Genomic DNA, 17290 nt, shown 5'->3' with positions numbered 1-17290 from the left:
AGAGCTACAACCCAGGGCCCAGGAGAGAGAGGACTCCCACTGAAGTCAGACACGCTGCCCAGTGTCCTCCAACCACAGAACCGGCCCTCGGCTTGGGGCCCAGCGTGTGCTACTCATCTCTGGGGCGGGACAACGGACTTGGGTATTCTGCTCACTGGCTGGGGACCTGGCCACATTTTTGCCCGGTCTTCCTACCTTTCCTTCCTCCCTCTTAGTTTCCTGGTAAAGATTTCTTGGAGAAATCCCCACCATAGTACAAGGTTAAGAGCCCAAGCAGCCAGAGGGGCAAGGGTATCAGAGAAACCAGGAGCGGGTGGGGAGTCACACCCTCAGGAGACATCAGGATTTGGGGAGCCAACCTGACCCCACCCCACCCCACCCAGGCCGCACATTATGGAACCAACACCCAACCACGCTCCCCGCAAGCTGCCCTGCTGGGGCCCCCTCCTCCCCGAGACCTGCCACACTTCTGATCTGACCTGGCTCTGGCCCCCACGCTGTGACTTCGCCTTTACCACTGCGGGTGGCCAGCCGGGCCCTGAGATCCCTCCACCCCATCACCACCACCACCACCACCACCACCACCCGCCCCTCCCCCCCCCCCCCCCCCCCCGGCCCCTGCCCTGCTGCTCAGGCTAGCCCTGCCCTTCTGAGCATCTAGGACTCATCATTTGCAAACACCCTTTACTGGCCTGTAAAATCGTGGGGTTTTTAGCTGCTTTTGCACAGTTTCCTCCACTTCTTGCTGCAGTCCCCAAGTCTGCGCCTTGTCTCAGCATCTCCTTCTGTTACAGCCTCTAACAGTCTCAAGTTGGAAAGCCTGAAATCACCTTTTGTTAAAATGCTGTCTAAATGGATTAAAGGTCAACTTTATTTGTAGGAGTTATGTTATGTCATAGTTTTTCAGAGACTGCTTAGCAGGGAGATGTCATGACAGGCCCCCTCAGATATTCAGGACAGGACTCTGGGGTGGGAGGGGTGGGGGGAGGATAGGGGGAGGGCGGGGGGGGGGTTGGTGATCATTCTCCTTTACTTAAAGGCATTTAAGAGCACAGCCTCTGGCACAATGCTCCAGCACCGAATGGAACCCTGGCAGTACCACTCAGTAGGTGATAGGCAAGTAACTTAACCCTTCGTGCTCCATCTTTAAAATGAGAAGAAAGACAGTCACAGCGATACAGTTACGCCTTAGACTTGTAACCTGTAAGAACTGTGCCTCGCGTACGGTAAGCACCACGTGAAGTCTGGGTTCTGGGCTGCCTACTCCTGGTTTTCCCTGGGAGAAGAACCCCTCTGCTTTCTAAACCACGCCTCTCAAGCCCTCACTCCAACTGTGGTTCTACCCCGTGGGCCACTCCTACCTTCTGTCCCAAAGAGCAAATCTGCCTTACTTACCCCTTCCTCCGGGAATTTCTCTGACCTACAGCTTCTATCCTTGCTTGCGTTTAATTGCACATAGGTCTAGGAGGCTAAGACAAGCTGCTTTCACGGGAGGCACAAAACAGACCCAGGGGGCCCCTCGGAATCTCAGGGCACGGCCCCGGAGTGCACCTCCTCTTTAAAAATCCTCTGATGACTCCGACACCTTAGTTTCATTAATGTGGCAATGGAAGCCCAAGAGGTCGTACCTTCATGGCAGAGCTAAGTTTATCTATGAAAAAGGGCTCTCTGTCCAGAAAGGGCTGCTCTCACTGACCAGCGCCACGTCCTGCGGTCTGGGCTTGCTGAGCCAGAAGCTTCTGCAGGCAGGATGGTGACCCATTCGTATCTGCAGGCCAGTGCCAAGCCCAGGCCAGAGATGGGCTGGGGGGGGGGGGGGGTTCCGCTCAGGAGGCAAGAGAGGTGGCTTTTGCTTCTCCTTCTCCAGCCATGCAGAGATTAGAGGCTCCAACACCCTCTTTGACTGAGTGAGTGTTGCTGCTCCCGGGTGGAAGGGGGGGGAGGGTTCTGCCAGCAGTGGTGGGATCTGAAGGGAGACTGGGAAATCAGAGATCACCCCCCCAAACTCCAGATTCTGAACCTCCACGTGAGTGGCTAACTCTCACGCGCTGGGCCTGGTCTTTCCCCCTACCCTCTTCATCTCGGGTCATGGCAACTCTGCTCTTCCAGTCGCTCTGGCCGAAAGCTGGGGGTCATCCTCCACTCCTTCGTCGCACCCACCTCCAATTCATTATAAACAGCATCTGGCTGTTTGGAAGGCTCTGCCTTCCAACAACACCAAGAACGCAACTCCCCCCTACACACTGACTGCTGTTGCCCGGGACTGAGTGGTCCATCACCAGACTTCTGCTTGGTCTCCCACAGGCTATCAACACAGCAACTAGTGATCGCTCTGACATGCAAATGGGTCACGCCACTCTTCTACTCAGAGCTCTCCAACTGCTCCCCGACACCCACTCCCCCATTTCAGAGGGGAGGCCTGCAGGGGCTGCATGAGGTGGTCTCCCTCACCTCTGGGGTCTCCTCTCCCTCCCTGCCCTGTGCTTGCTCCCCTCCAGCCACCTTGTTCTGCTGCTCTCCAACACAACACCCCGCCCTCTCTTTGGAGCCTTTGCACTGGCTGTTTCTTCAGATGAAAGACTCGCTCCTCCAGATGCTGGCGTGGCTCCCTGCCTCACCTTCTTCAAGTCTTTGCTTGAATGTCACCTACTCAATAAGGCCTACCGTAACTACCTGACTTAACTGTAACCAACAATTCTGACACACTATATAATTTACACTTTGGCCATATGTCATTGTTTATTGTCTGTCTCCCCTTCTAAGGACAAGGGTTCTTGTCAGTCTTATTCAGTGCTGAGTCCCAAGTACCTAACAGTAGCTGGTGCAGAGCACTGCTCATGGGAGTGGAGGGGCAGAGGGCTGGGAGGCCTGCCTCTGGCCTGTGGGTGAGCTGGGCCTACAGGAGCACCCAGCAAGGTGGGATACCAGGCTGAAGGAGGGCCTGGAACATCTCTCCCTATCCCGCCTTTTCCCAGGAAGCTGCTTCACCCAAGGGAACAAGTGGCCAACTGTGTCTTCAGCCGCAAGGCAGAACCCAGACTGAGCAGGAAGGGGTGACAACTGCCCACTCCTCATGGCCTTTGGTAAAGCAGGCAGGGTAAGTGGCCCCAGTGCTAGGCCATCACCCTCCTCAGCTTCTGCCCCAGGCTGACTGAGCTGTGGAGAACTGGAGGGATGAGGGGGTCAAGTGTCTAAAGGCCACCAGCCCTCAAGGCAAGAGAGATGGGAAGGGGAGAGCCAGGGAATCCAGGAGAAGGCCCAGGAGACGTGGACAGCTCCCCCTCCCAAACTCTCCCAGCCCTGAGCTTGCCACAGGCTCACCCCTGGGTTTTCTGGCAAACAGGATTGCTAGTGTGGACCTCCTAGATGGCCCAGGGCTCGCCCCACCTTCTCAGAACGCTTCCCTCACTCCTGCTTCTCTTGGCTCTGCAACAGGGGGATGGCCACGCCCATTTCTGCCGGTTGACCACAGCTCTAGGCCTGCCCCAGGCACCGGGTGAGGAGCAGGTCGAGCTGGGCGCAGCGGGTCCAAGGCAAGCGAGGGTCCAGCTCAGGAAGGCTAGAGGAGGCGGCGGGTCCGACCGGTGTCCCTTCCCCAACCCCCCGTCCCCGCGCCCCGGCCGCCCCCGGTTACCTGTGCGAGTCCTGGTCTCCCCCGGGGGACGCTCCCGCCGGCGCTCAGTATGGGCGATTGGCGTCTTTGGGCCGCTTCAGCTGCACCTTGAGCCTCTTCATGCCGATCTGGAAGCCGTTCATGGCCTGGATGGCGGTCTGCGCGCTGGCCGGGTTGTCGAAGCTCACGAAGCCTGGCGAGACACGAGGGACGAGGGCCTGGGTTTCCACGGGGCCGCCCCGGCGGGGAGGGGTGGGTGGGGAGAAGGGCGGGGCCCGAGGGCGGGGCGGGGCGGGGCTGCCGACGGCCCCTCCCTGCGCTCCCGCCTCACCTAGGGCAGGAGGAGGGCCTCGAGGCTCCTCCCCCCCCTCGGGCCCCGCCCCGGCCCGGCCTCACGCCCCCCACAGCCCGCGAGCGCGCGGCCCCTCCCGGGGTGGGCGTGTCTGGGGCTCCAGGCCTCGCCGACCGGCATCACCGGGCCGGGCCTCCCCAGCTCCACCGCGGCTTTGGGCGGCGCCACTCTCCTGAGCGCCCTCGCCCCCCACCCCGGCCGGCCCCGGCACCTCAGCCCTCTCCTTCGGTGGGAGGGCGGACACACCTGCGGGTGGAGGAGTTTATTGGACACTGTCCTCCCTGACAGGAGGGGGCCTGGCAGCGGGAGGGCACAGGGTGCCGGCCTGGGGAGAGAGAGGAGTGCGAGGGGGAGGGAGGGGGCACCCCGGAGAAAACCTCTCCTCCGCCGTTTCCAGCCGCCCCCCTCGCGAGGGCCGAGGGCCGCCTGGCCGCGGGGTAGGGCAGGGGCTGACAGTCCTCGCGGCCCTCCGCCCCCCTCCCGATCCTTAGCGAGGCTGCCCCCAGCCAGGCTCCTGGCGGACACTTGCCTAAATCCAGTCCGCCTCGCAGGAACCCACCGCTTCGCGCCCAGGGGCTGCTGGCACTTCCCTTTTATTTAGTAAAATTCCAAGCCCTGGGAGCCGGTGCTCTTGCCCCGGATTCTAAGCGCACCAACTGATGCATCCCCTAGGAACCCCTCACGGTATCTATAATAACAATAGTACTACAAATTAACACTGGTAGTAAAAGTTCGTTGAGAGCTTTCTCTGTGGACCAGGCACTGCAGCAGTGCTTTTCACAAGGTCACTCAGTCACTCCCCCCAACATCCCAGAATGAGATAGAAAACCATCTATGGCTCCCAGTCACCTTCTGAAAACAAGCAGCTCCCAGTTGGGGATGGGTAAGGTTCTGAAAGTTAGTTTAGAAGTCACCCTTTGGGAACTTTGAACGCATCTCCTTACAGAGACTATGTTTCGCATCAGCATTTCCTAAACTGGCCCTAATCTGTGCTCCTGAGAAAGGGACTTCTGTGGTCAAGTAGGCTTACCACGGTGCCCCTCAGCGGCAGTTCAAGGCACATTAACAAAATAAACCCCCACCTCCCACCCCAAGTTCTCCAGTAAATAGACATTTATAGCTTTATTTCCTGGAATTTATTTGACTTTAGAGGCCCTTTCTCCTGTAAAATGGACTTAGATCCTGCGAAATATATGAAAGTTTGGCGAGGTTCCCAGGCCATCCTGCAAACATGTCTCATTTAGGGTGCTTGTCCCCACATGGCCTCTGGATATGTAAGTGATAGGTGTGCAGACCCCCACTGAAGCAGTAGCTGCTTTCTTGGCTAATTGTCCACAGTACATTGGGCCTGTCCTCAACCTCTCCTTCACCCTCCCCGTGTGGTGACTCTTTTTACCTCTGCGCTAGGCACTGCCTCCATGGGTCTCTTTCCTCTTTCTCTTGACTCCTCCCAGCTTTTGCTCATGTTTGCTCACGTTTGCTCTTGCAGCCGTGAGCCATCAAAGATGGGGGGCGGGGTGCACCTGCAGTAAGTGTCCTCAAGAGTGGGTGCCTGTGAGCTCAGATGGCAGGTGAGCCAGGCCCGGAGAAACATAACTGACCTCTGTACAAGTCCATATGCCAAAACAGGAGCGATCTTGGGTCACCCTTAGTCGGAGATCAGCACCCCTGGCCGATCCACCACCCCATGACCTCTCTGCCTGATGCGCACAGTCAAGTCTTCGCAGAGCAGTTTTCACACGTGTGAACTGAAAGTCCGCTACACTGCTCTCCCCCAGCCTTAGGGGGGTGGTTGAACTAATCTCTACCCCTGCTGGGAGAGAGCGCCTAACTGAAGGGGGCACCCCCTCCCCTGCGTTGGCCTGCTAGCACAGCACTACCAGCTCGGACTCCGCCTCCCCACCTGCCCCCTGCCCTCTGTGGCTTTTTTTGCAGGAAACAAATGTGAGCAAAGCAGGGAGGAGTTGGGAGAAAGATAAAGGGGCTGGAGGTGCTATGTAGGGCAGAGGGGTAAAGGGAAGGACAGCAGCCCAGTGGGGAGAGTGGGGAATAAGAGGTCCTGGAGGGAAGAAGCCCAGCCTTCATAGGAGAGTTTAAAGTCTCTGGGAGCTCAGGGGTTGGGAAGGGTTCCAGCTCAAGGGAACGTTTCTTCCTCAGCTAGTTCTGTTAACTGGTGAGTAGTCAGGGCCGCTCAACAGGGCTCTGGACACCATCTCCCGTTTTTATGGTTCCCTGGACCGTGTTCCTCCCCCCAGAGCCTCCTCCCCCATCCCTCCGGGCCCTGAGAAGGCTCCTGCCTCCCAGACGGTGGGAAGCCATGTGGGGAGGATGCCCTCCTGGTGTCCCCCCCGCCCAAGCCCTTCTTCCAACATAGCAAGTACTTGCGCTGCACATCAGCTCACAAGGCTCCTAGAAGATTCTCTTTATGCTTCTAAAGAGCCAGTGGGGGACTCTCAGGGGCTCACTTCAACATAGGACCGCATTTACTCAAAGACAACCCCTCCTTTGGGGAATAAGCACCTCCTGAGGGTCTGCTCTGGCAAAGTCCCTCGCACACAACAGCTCCTGTAACCCTCACACCGCTCCTGAGAAATGACCGCCGACATCCTCGTTTCACGAACGAGGACACTGAGGCTCAGATTTAAATGCCCTGCCTAGGAATGAGCAGTGGAGTTTGTTCTCACACTAAAGGCCTCTGGGAGAGTTGCCAAAAGCTCAGCTGCCAAAGCTAGCAAGCAAGACCCCATGGGGCTTAAGGAGGAAGCACTGGGCCAGGCGGCTTGCCAGGAGCCCATCCTTCTCTAAGGCCAGCGGGTGTTTAGCGCTGGAAGTCTGTTCGGGAACAGAGGAGAGAGCCGGAGTAGAGGGAAACAGAGGGGGATTTTCAGAAAAAGCAGGGAAAAAACCTTGGTCCTGGAGAATTTAAATAGGCAAATGGTGGGGCTAGTGTCTGGGGCAGACTCGAAGGAAATGCCTTTAAAAAATGGGCTGCGTTCCCAGCTGGGATGGCACAAAGGCTCTGAGGACGTGGCCAGAGAGCAAGCCTGCTGGCCCAGGTGCCCAGCGCTTGGTGGGCTCCCAGCAGCGTCTTCTGCCATCTGTAACATCTGAGCCTGATTTAAAGAGCAAACGCAACGTTCTCCAGTGTGTTGCTCTTACATACATAACCGTAATTTGTTAGCAGAAATACCAGTCAAACAGGGGAGGGGTGCACCGCTGTCTTTTGCTTTTGCTTTGTTTTCTCATACCCAAAGAGGAAGGAACTGCTGGGATAACTCTATGCCCTCCAAGTACCACACGTGTCCTGTGGTGGCTGCCAGAGGGGAAGGGACCACGGTGCAAAGATCTTGACCACTTTGGGGACCACGCTCTAAAACCTCACGCCGTTCATGGTTCTGCAAAGTGCGTCTCCAGCCTGGCTCTCCTTCACCTGTGTGTGCTGATGCTTCTACACACTTGTGCGGTCTCCCCTCTACCATCCCAAGCCGCGAGCGGGGCTCCGCAGGCAACCCAGGCCCCTACTCTGTCCTCACAGGCCCAGAATCTGGGGTTCAACCTGGAGGTCTAAGCTTCTGGCTGACTCAGCTCTGGTTCCATGTGTGGCTCTCTGGGGACTGGACTCCTCACTCCTTTGGGACTCGTGAGTGGATCTTGCCCCAGAGGAAGGGCTGATGGAGGTGAAAGGAAGCCAGGAGAGGGGGCTAAGGAGGAGTGGAGGGGAGAGGTGTGGGAATGAGGTGGGATTCCAGAGGTCTAAAGCAAATCCAAACACAGGGTGGCCAGTTGAATTAAAATTTCAGATAAATAATGATAATTTTTCTACCATAAGCATACCCCAATATTGCATGGAACACACGGCACGAAGTATCTGGGACACACACACACACACAAATGCAGCCATTGTTTATCAGAAATTCCAATTTAACTGGCACCCTGTATTTTATCCGACAACCAGATTCCTGGGTCCTCCCGAGTCCCCCGTCCCATCTCGCATCCTGCCACCAAGCACACTTCCTAAAATATGTATTTTTATTCTGCTACTCTCAGGTCAGGGGCCTCTCACCGTCTCCCACTGCTTCCAGCCCAGAAGCAGCGTCCTCCCCTGACTGGTCAGCCCTCCCAGCGCAGCCCCTCCCTCGTGGCTGGCCTCCCCTGACCCCTTCTCCCCAAAGCCTCCTGCTGCTTCCCCAGTCACTGTCCTTCCCCTCTCCTCCCGCTCCGGCTCCGTGCCCATTCGGTTCTCCCTCTTCTCCCTCCGTGGAACTCCCTCCCCTTCCTCACATCTGTGTACAGCCACCTGCCTTTCTCTTTGCTCCATTACTTGGTGCCTTGCAGACTTCAGTGCTGCGCAGTAGGCATCATTGTCATCTAAGCTCAGACCTGAGGCTTCCTGAGGGCAGGACCAGTTTGCTCTTCCTGACTCCTCAGCAATGTGGCTCTGGTGGCCTGAGGGAGTGGTGGGGGAAGGAGGGTTCAGTGGATGGCAGGAGGGGAGCAAAGAGCGGGGTAGACAGAGAAGGGCGGCAGGGGCAGGACAGAGAGGTGGACAGAGGAGGCCAAGGGGCAGGCAGGATGGGGGCCTCAGCGGGGCAGACCCCCCACCCCAAGGATCATGCTCCATGTCCACCAGGGCCTCTGGAATGGCCAGAGGAGGGGATGCTGGGAGAATGGGCTCTGTTGGATGCCCCCACCGCCCTGACCCCAGGTGACTCCTGCCCCTTCTCGGTGGGTGGAAACTGGGCCTTGCGGAGGGCAGGGAACCTGTCTCTTGGACTGGAATGGGGGAGGTGGGTAGCGCGGGTGGGGGGCAGGGGTGGGCAGGGAAAGCCAAGAAGCCAAAAGAACAGTAGCAGAAAGAAGAGGGGTGGGGGATGGAGGCTGGGGGCTGGCCCTTAGGGAGCACCCGGGGGTGGGGGCGATGTGAAGGAGGAGGTTAAAAGCAGTCGGACACTGGTAAATTGGTGCGAGCACCGCCCTGTCCTGGGTGAAGCTAGTTGGTTTGTTATCTTTACCCACCAAAGCATTTACTTTGGTTAGTCGCCCGATCCACAAACACTTTCGAGGAGATGACATTACCGAAAGGGAGGAACATCTGCATCAGCTCAGCGTCCCCAAACTCCTGGGGCAGATGGTAGATGAACAGGTTACAGCCCTCGGGCCCTGCGGTGGGGGGGGGGGGGGGGCGGGGAGGAGGGATGGCGGGGTGGGGGGAAGAGAGAGACAGAGGAGAGGTGAGCGAGTTAGGCAGCGGCAGCAGGGAGGGGGGCAAGGTTGGGAAGGGGGGTCTCATCCAAGATCCAAGGGCGGCCACTGAGGAGTGGGGACTGCTGAGCCCCAGTCTGAGCTCTGGTCTCCGCCCTGCCCTTGGGCAGGTCACTGAACCTCTGTGCCTCAGTCACCTTTGCTGCGAAATGAAGCTGTAACAGGGTGCCTGGCAACTCGCTCCAGAGGCGGAGCTGACGAGTGAAGGGGGCCACCTTGCCAAGGCCGGATCAGCCTGGGAGAGGAGGCGCTAAGGAGAGGGAAGGGAGACCTGGGAGGGTCTGCCCCCGCCGCCCTCCAGCCCAGCGCCTGCTCTGGAATCGCCCTGGGGCAGCTACGCCCGTGGCCGCCGCCACAGACAGGCCCCAGCTCAGACCACGCCCACAGAGTGGCCGCTGCTCTGGCCCACCTTCCTCCGCTCCCCGCAGCCACTGCTTCCCATTGGGTGCGCAACGGTCCCTCCTTCCCCTCCCCCAAGCCCCACACTCAGCCCTGGCCCTGAGAGCAGAAATCAAGACTTCTCTTGTCTCCTCCCCCAGGCTACGTGCACAGGAGGCGCTTCAGGGCCTGGCTGCGGGATGAGCCTGCGTACCCACAAGCCTCCGCCCGTGGAGCTCCCCATTCCATGACAAGGAGAACAACCCTGCCCCTTCTATTGCATGAACTACAGGTCAGCCTCCTCGAAGCACTTGAGATGTATGTTAAGTCACTTAATCTTCCTGCAGGCAGTGCTATCATAGCTCCCACTCCACAGAGGAGGAAACGGAGGCCCAGAGAGGTTAAGTCACCTGCCAAACGTCACACAGCTGGGGGTGGCTGGATCCAGGATATGGACCCAGACCATCTGCCTCTGTAGTCTGTGCCTTCCCCTCTCTACCTATCATAAATCTCCACGCCCCAGAAACGCTGAACACTGTTGAGGCCTTTGGATTTCTGAAATTTCCAGACCGCTAAAGAGTTACATTTTTCTTTTTAAAAAACCAACATGCTCAATTTTCACTTTGAAATAGAAATCTTTCCAAGACGATTCGTCTATGTCTTGCCATTTTAAACAAAGTATGCCACATATTTTTAACCTTTTAAAATGCGGTCGTTCCAATGATTGTTTCCAACCTGCGGAGGCTGTGCAAGGAGGGGGCTGCCTTTGTTAGAGGTGTCCCAGAACCAAGGTGCTGACCAGAGGCTGGTAGGAACTAAGCGCGAGCTCGAAAAGTGAAGGTAGTGAGGCTCCAACGTGGGCAGCTATGTGGCTTTCATGGCCAGAACCCTGTGGTGCTTCCCTGGGACAGGTGAAGCTGCAGGTAACCCAGTTCGGGAGCAAGTCTCTTAACCCTCACTCTCCTCAGTGCTCTTTCCAAAGACTCCTCTGACCACCAAAGCCACCCTCTGAGCATCTGACCTCCCCGCCCTGCACCATCTGCCCTCCCCCTCCCGCCCTCAGCCTCTGCTCAGGGGCCCAACCACTGTCTCCCAGGCAGACTGCCAGCTGACGGCGCATTCAGAACCGGCGCAAGTGCAAGGGTCCTGAGGCCCTGCTGCTGAATTCCCCCAAGCGCTGGTGACCCTTCCCTTCCCCCGTCTCCAGCCACACCAGGTTCTCCCTGGTTCATCCTTGGGGAATGTGTCCCTTGGTGGTCCCCGGCTCCATGTAGGTCCCCATGGGGTAGGAACCAGCTCAAACGCCTGATCTAAGCCACACTTCTTCCAGGACTCCCAGCTAGATAGTCCCCATATGCTCTGCCTCTTCCGGTACTAAGTCTACAGTCTGTGGTCTGAGGCTCTTTCTGCTTTAGGTCTGGGAGGTTTTCCCTCCAACCAAATTGGGAGATCTAGGGATGGGGTATTAGCCTTCTCTTGTCCTCCTGTCTCTCCTCCAGCACTGCCTTCCTTCCTCCTTCCATCCCATTCTTCAGTTCTTCCCTCAGTGCTCCACCCCATGCAGCCAGCTGCTTTGAATTTGGGACCCTCGCTTCAAGTTCTGCAAGCTGCTCTACATGGACGCTATGTTTATTCAACGTAAAGATTCAAGAAGCCTTTGAGGCCAGGACCCCTAGGCTCGTCCCCGTCAGTATGGTAGGCAGGTGAGCTCCACAGGAACGGCTCTCCCAGCTCCAGCCTAGCACCGCCCCTCCGTCCTTCACCCCTCATCAGGGAGCCTACACATCGCCTTCTACCCCCAAGCCCTCCCTGCATTTCCTCATCCACAGATCCTAGAGCGTCCAGATGGCAGCGAGGACTGTGGACATCAATCTGGTCCCACCCAGCCTTTGGAAAAATGGTAAAACAGAGCTTCAGAGTCAGAAGATGGTTGCCCTGACCACACTGTGGCCCTGGGTGCAGCCAGGACTCCAGCATCCCTGGGGGTCACCTCGGCCCGTCGGTGGAGCGGACAGCCTCCAGGAATTCAGACATCTGTTGGTTTTCAGGCTCAACTCAAAGACAAAGTGTTGGAAGGAGGCTGTCCCCAGCAACCAGTGTGTCCAGGTATTTCAATGACATCACACAGGGGGAGGAAACCATGACAGAAAGGGTCAACCACTGGCATGGCTGGAAGAACACAGCCTCCCTTCTCACCTGCGCCTCAGGCAACACTGTGGACAAGGCTTTGGGCTGGCTCCAGCCCACCCCAGCCTATCTCCCTGCCCCGTCCCATCCCCAGGCCCAAGCTCACCTCATACTCCACAGCACCCATGCCTTTGCTCCTGTTCTCCCTGCCTTGAATGTTTGTCTCCCCAGTTCTGTGTGCTGAAGACCTCACCCTCTGAGGCCCCCAGAGCCTCCTCTGATGATGCTGTCCCTGGCACCCTGAGCTCACGTTCATATAAAGCCTGGTTCTGTACACATCTGGGTCCATGATTCACCCCTCCCCATGCCCTGCTTCCCCATGGGGCTTATCCAGTGCACAGTCAGGGAGAATGTGGACAACAGCTGGAGATCCTGAGATCCGAGAGCTGGCTGGGAGGGGACTGGTCTGGGGAGCAGGGCACAAGGTGGGGGTGGGGGGTGGGGAACTGTAGCCACTCAGAGATGGAAGGAAGGTCTGAGAAGTGGAGAGAGAGATGCATGGGGTGGAGAAGAGTGTAAGGCAGAAGGAGCAGGGAGCAGATGGAGGGGCTCCCTCTGTGTAAGGCCAGTGCTAGGGCCTATCCTGTGTGTTGGTCAGAGCAGCACTGATCTGCAGCTGTGTGTGTGTGTGTGTGTGTGTGTGTGTGTGTGTGTGTGTAGCAGGGTTTAGAGACCCCTGAGCCCACAGGCTTAGAGTGATGCAGGGCGTTGACTGCAGGCTGAGGGTGGGTCAGCCCAAGGCCAGTGGGGTGACAAAAGCAATAGTCCCTGTGGGCACAGCGCTCTGTTCTGGGCGGGGGGGGGGGGGGGGGGGGGGGGAGGGGGGAGGGGGGGCAATGCTCCTGGCCCCCACCCCTCAAGGCTCCCACTCCTCCTGGCTCTGATCTGACTGACGTGACACTGGAAGAGCCGGACTGAGGGGAGGGAGGCAGGGGCGAAGCAGGCTGGAGGGCCACAGCCCAGGAGCGGCCGCTCTGGTGGAGACAGAGCTGCGGCACCATGCCCTCCCCTCTTGAGCAGCAGGTGGCCCAGAGGGCACCCAGAGCTAGAGCCAGAGCGAGCCCAGCTTGCAGGCTGTGGGCAGGGGTCCCGCTGCACACTCCTCTGGGCTCCTGCAGCTTGGCTCTCCGGGACATGAAGAGACGATGATACGGATCTCAGGAGCTGCCCCATGTGCGTAAACTGGGGTGATGGGCATCATGGGCAACTTTGGAGGGGTGACAGTTGGTGAAGGAAGGGCTGTGTGCACAGCGAGAAATCCATAGAAAATTGCTGGAGTTCCAGGGAGAATTGAGCTCCTTTGAGCGTCATGCTTCCCTAGTGACCGATGCTGGCTATCCTCATTTTACAGGTGAGGACATCAAGGGTCAGAGGGCAGGAGGTGGCCAAGCTGGGAGTCAGACCCAGAAGGCTGTGCTTCAAAGCCCAGGCTCTCAGCCATCTGGGGCCTGTGTGGGGCCTGTCTGACCAATGGGTTTGGACTAGCAGACCACTGGGGTCCTTTCCAGAACTGACCTACCTCCCTTGGCTTTGGGAGAGTCTTCTGCAGGGACTACGAGCCGGCTACCCCCTGGCCAAGTGGGCTTCCGGGGCAGATGTGGGGGCCTCACTGGCAGGGTGACCTTTTCGTGGGGTGGGGAAGGCAAGACCTTGTTAGTATTCCAGCCCCTCACACTGATCTCTCCGTGAGCAGGTCCACAGAGTCCCTGAGGGTGGGCTTACTTCTCCAGCCTCCTGTGGGTCTCTAGGCTCTGGAATGGGAGGACACTGAGGGTCTTTATTAGATCCCAGCCTCCCAAACCCCACTGGCATTGCCTGGCCTGCCCCGTGCCCTGTGCACACCAGGACCTCTGGATGTGACTTTTTAGGAACCCCTTCATCCACCAGGCTGCACTGAGGCACTCGCGCCCCCTCAGCTGCCCGTGGAGTCCCAGCCTGGGAGCTCCAGCTGTCTCTCTCAGTCACCCAGAGGATACGAGTTCTCCTCTCCGTGACGAATAGGACTCCTTACTCTACTCCTTTCCCTTCCTCTCCACTGGCCAAATCCTGTCCATCAGGGGAGGGGGACTCTTGGACTTCACCTCTTCCACGTTCCACCTTTCTGACCTCCTACCACTTGGGCTTGCAGAGCTGCCCTCCAGAAGCCCACCTCTGTGCTTGGATTGGAGAGGACTGCATCTTGCAATCCTGCTGTCTTCACACAACACACAAACGTGGTCACCTTTCGAAAGAAACAGCCCAGCCAAAGGCCCAAATGAATAGCCTCTTTGGGGACAGCACGGGGTGGGGAGGAAGCCCCAGCTCAAAGACTCACCTTCTCTCTGTTGCTGGGGGATCATTGGAGGTGGCTGAGGAAAGGCCTGGCTTATCTGACCATAGGCAGCAGGGTAGGCGGCTGCTGGAGGGCCAAAGAGAAGAGGCAAGAGGGAGAAACGGCAACAGTGACATGGAGAGAGACAGAGTGAGAGGCAGGAAGAAAGAGAGAAACTTCAGTGTTGAGCAGTAAAAGCAGATCAGCCAAAAAGGGCATTTTAGCTTAGCCGCTTAAGATAAAGCCAGCTGAGTGTGCGTGTGTGTGTACGCGCGTGTGCTCACAGGCTTGGGGAAAGGCAAGTTTATTCTGCAACAATGGCCAACCCACATGCGTGGATAACCCACAATAATGGATTACCAAAAACACTGGCATGCCCGGGCCAGATCAGCCACACCACGGGGACCCCCACTGTCTGAGCCACAGCTGACTCTGGCACACATACCCTGGCCCACTCAGATGGCACCGGGGATCCCGCCAGGGGGTGGTCCCCAGGGGCAGAGCGCTGAGCTGGACAAACCTGGTGCTTTCTGCATTCCACGGGGAATGGTCAGAGGCGGGACAGGAATGGCCGCCCCTTCCTCAGCCTGGCCTGGCTCCCAAGGGTGCAGCATGTGAGGTCAGAGCTCAGGGTCCCAGCAGGTGGAAGAGCTTCCCCTGACCTCCGGATGTGAAAGGCCAGCTTCACCAGAACCCCCACATTGCCCTCAGGGGAGATCTCGCTGGCTCTTTCTGACCTGGCCAGGCAGTAGGAGACCAGCGGCCAGAGATGATTATGGTGTGTGTGAGACAGAGAATCATGGCCGACAGCGTGCCCTGGGCTTCCTACAGTGGCTCACCGCCTTCCCACTCAGTGACCTAAGGCTGTCTGCTCGCCCCAAGGATGTCTCTTCTCAGTTCTCCTTTTCTCTACCTCTGGCTGCCTACCCTCCCTTGTTCCCTCTCATATTGCTGGAGCCCCACTCCTGCTACCTGTATGTGGCAAGGGGGGGGATGGGGAGGCAGAGCTGCTTCACTTCCAGGGTCGCTCCTTCCCTTACATCCGGGCATCTACACTTGCCAGGCCAGTGATGTGAACTCTGGCCTCACCCCCAGTGGTGCCACATGGCTTGGCGCTCCTGGACAAACCAGCCCCGGCAGCACCATGGTTGGGGGGGGTGCGGATATCTGGCCTCACCGATGAGTAACTGCCCAGCAAGGTCAGGGCTTCGGCCTGGCTCACCTACTCCTCTGAAGTTCTGACCACCCACCACCGCCAAGGGTACCCCGCCGGCGCAGGTAAACTTTGCCTGAACGCTAGCTGTCCAGGCGGAGGGGGTCCTCTCCCCGGAGAGCCCTCCCTCCACCTCCCGTTCCCCTCCCCCTCCCCCCCAGTCTGGACCCAGGCCTGGGGTGGGAAGGGGGCGCTGGCCCCCGGGCATGAAGACTGGGGACGCGAGGATACTAACGACCTGCGTACTGCTGCACTCCAGCGTAGGCCTGCTGCAGGGGGTCCGCGGCAGTGGGGCTCTGCGCTGCAGGGGAGCCAAGGAAGCAGAAGTCAGTGGTGCCCATCCAGACCAGCCTCTCCCAGCCATGCCCACACGATGATGCTGTGGCGCACAGCTCTTCCCAGCCACTGTGGTGTCTGTCACCACCCTGCCTGAGGGCTGGGGAACGCAGGCTGCTGCCAGTGGGGGGAAGGGGGGATGGGTGGCTCACTCAGAAGGCTGGGAAGGGCTGGGAAGGGGATGCCAGAGGAGGCCCTGACCATAGGGGGCTTGATGGGAAGATCCCGGAGTGACCCGGTCCTGGAGAATGGCTGAGGGACAGCTGGTGAGGGGGCTAGAGGCTACCAGCACAAGCTGGGGGCAGATCCCCCAGTAAAATAAAGGCCATGGGAGGCTTCATCCTGCCACTCTGTCCTCAAACCCAGGCACCTCTCCATTAGTCTCTGGGAGTTTGCATCAGGCATGGAGACCTTGCACTCCGAGGCCACGCCTGGGACACCCTCTGCAGGTGGCTGGGAAAGGGGTGGTCCCCATCGAAACTGAAGCACCACGAGACCAAAGACCTTCCTCCCACCTGATGTCATCAATCTGGGATGTCTACTGCCCAGTGTGAGGAGAGGAGCCTTAGGCTGATACTCTGGCAAATAATCTGGAGAAGCTGGACTGGGGAGAAGCCTTGGCTCATTTCTGTGGCCTCTGCTGTGTCTACAGGTGCTGCAGGTAAAGGTTGTGTGGGCACTACACTTGGTGACCAAGGCTGCTGATGACTGACGCGGTAGGGTGCTGGCCCTGGAGGCCCAGGGAGGCGAGTGGGGACAGATCCAGCCTCAGTATGTTTGAGGCAGACTGGATAACAGAGTGAGGCAGGAAGAAAGTTATCTGGGCTTATCTGCAGGCACCCCAGGCCAGCCGAGCTACTTGGTAGTGCTAGGTTTTGGGGCCCACAGACAGGGAAGAATTCCCAAACTTCCCTTCTGAGCTCTTGTCCCAAAACCTCTCAGGAACATTCCACTAGAACAACAGCTCCCGAGCTTCAGGGGAGCCAAGGGAAGATCCTGGGGCGATAGTCTTTGGACACAGCGTGGATGGCAGCAGGGAAGCTGGGCCCAGGACGGCACTGCTCAGAGTGGGGAGTTGAAGATGGGTCAGGACACAGGTCTGTTCCTGCGGGGGGTTGTCCCGGGACAAAACCCTATCCCTCTGCGTCCCTCACAGCGGAGACTGGAGCCAGGAGCTCCCAGTGGTGGGGTGGTGATGGTGCTTGCTGGGCTGGTCTTCTCCCTCCTGCTCCCTCTGTCTGACCCTCTACCAGCCCCAACTCTCTGGATGGCCCTGTCTAGCTTTGTGCCCTTAGTCTTCCCAGCTGCTCAAACACAAAGTGCCTTTATGCAAATTAGAAAAAGGTGTCTCTTCCTCAGGCCAGTGTGGTGGCCTAAGGCAAAATCTAACCTGCACGACTTCCATGGCAGCTCCCCCCAGGGCAGTGCTCAGCAAACACTGTCACAGAAGGAGGGAACGGTCCTGAACAGTTGAGAGAGCTGCCCCTTCAGGGGTGTACGTGGCAGTAAAGGCCACACTGTGTGCTTCAAACATGATCTCCATGAGCGAGAGGAGAGAACAGAGAAGCTACCCGGGGCTAGGAAGTGGAAAAAAGCATTTCTGAGACCCCTCTCCACTTCTCTGCTTAATGACCTCAT

General features: G+C 58.3%; 1 protein-coding gene across 50 annotated transcripts in view; it reads right to left on the bottom strand.

Moving 5' to 3' along the window:
• The window catches only part of CELF4 (CUGBP Elav-like family member 4), a 290944-nt gene that overhangs the window by 5162 nt on the left and 268492 nt on the right, over window positions 1-17290 (bottom strand). For 8 of the 50 annotated variants that reach the window (XM_044383165.3, XM_044383170.3, XM_044383167.3 and 5 more), the window contains exons 9-12: window positions 15552-15617; window positions 14107-14187; window positions 9042-9125; window positions 3663-3806 (exon numbers count right to left, since the gene is read on the bottom strand). In XM_044383165.3, coding sequence (XP_044239100.1) covers window positions 3679-3806; window positions 9042-9125; window positions 14107-14187; window positions 15552-15617 — 359 coding nt within the window. In that variant the 3' untranslated portion in view covers window positions 3663-3678. Of the gene's footprint in view, window positions 1-3634; window positions 3807-4211; window positions 4291-8981; window positions 9126-11910; window positions 11956-12570; window positions 12599-14106; window positions 14191-15551; window positions 15618-17290 lie in introns of those variants that run through there. The other 42 variants (XM_044383144.3, XM_044383145.3, XM_044383149.3 and 39 more) reach the window with 16 other exon arrangements.

This window comes from Ursus arctos, unplaced genomic scaffold, assembly GCF_023065955.2.
Source record: "Ursus arctos isolate Adak ecotype North America unplaced genomic scaffold, UrsArc2.0 scaffold_17, whole genome shotgun sequence".
NCBI lineage: Eukaryota > Metazoa > Chordata > Mammalia > Carnivora > Ursidae > Ursus > Ursus arctos.
This window is presented reverse-complemented; position numbering and strand designations above follow the sequence as displayed.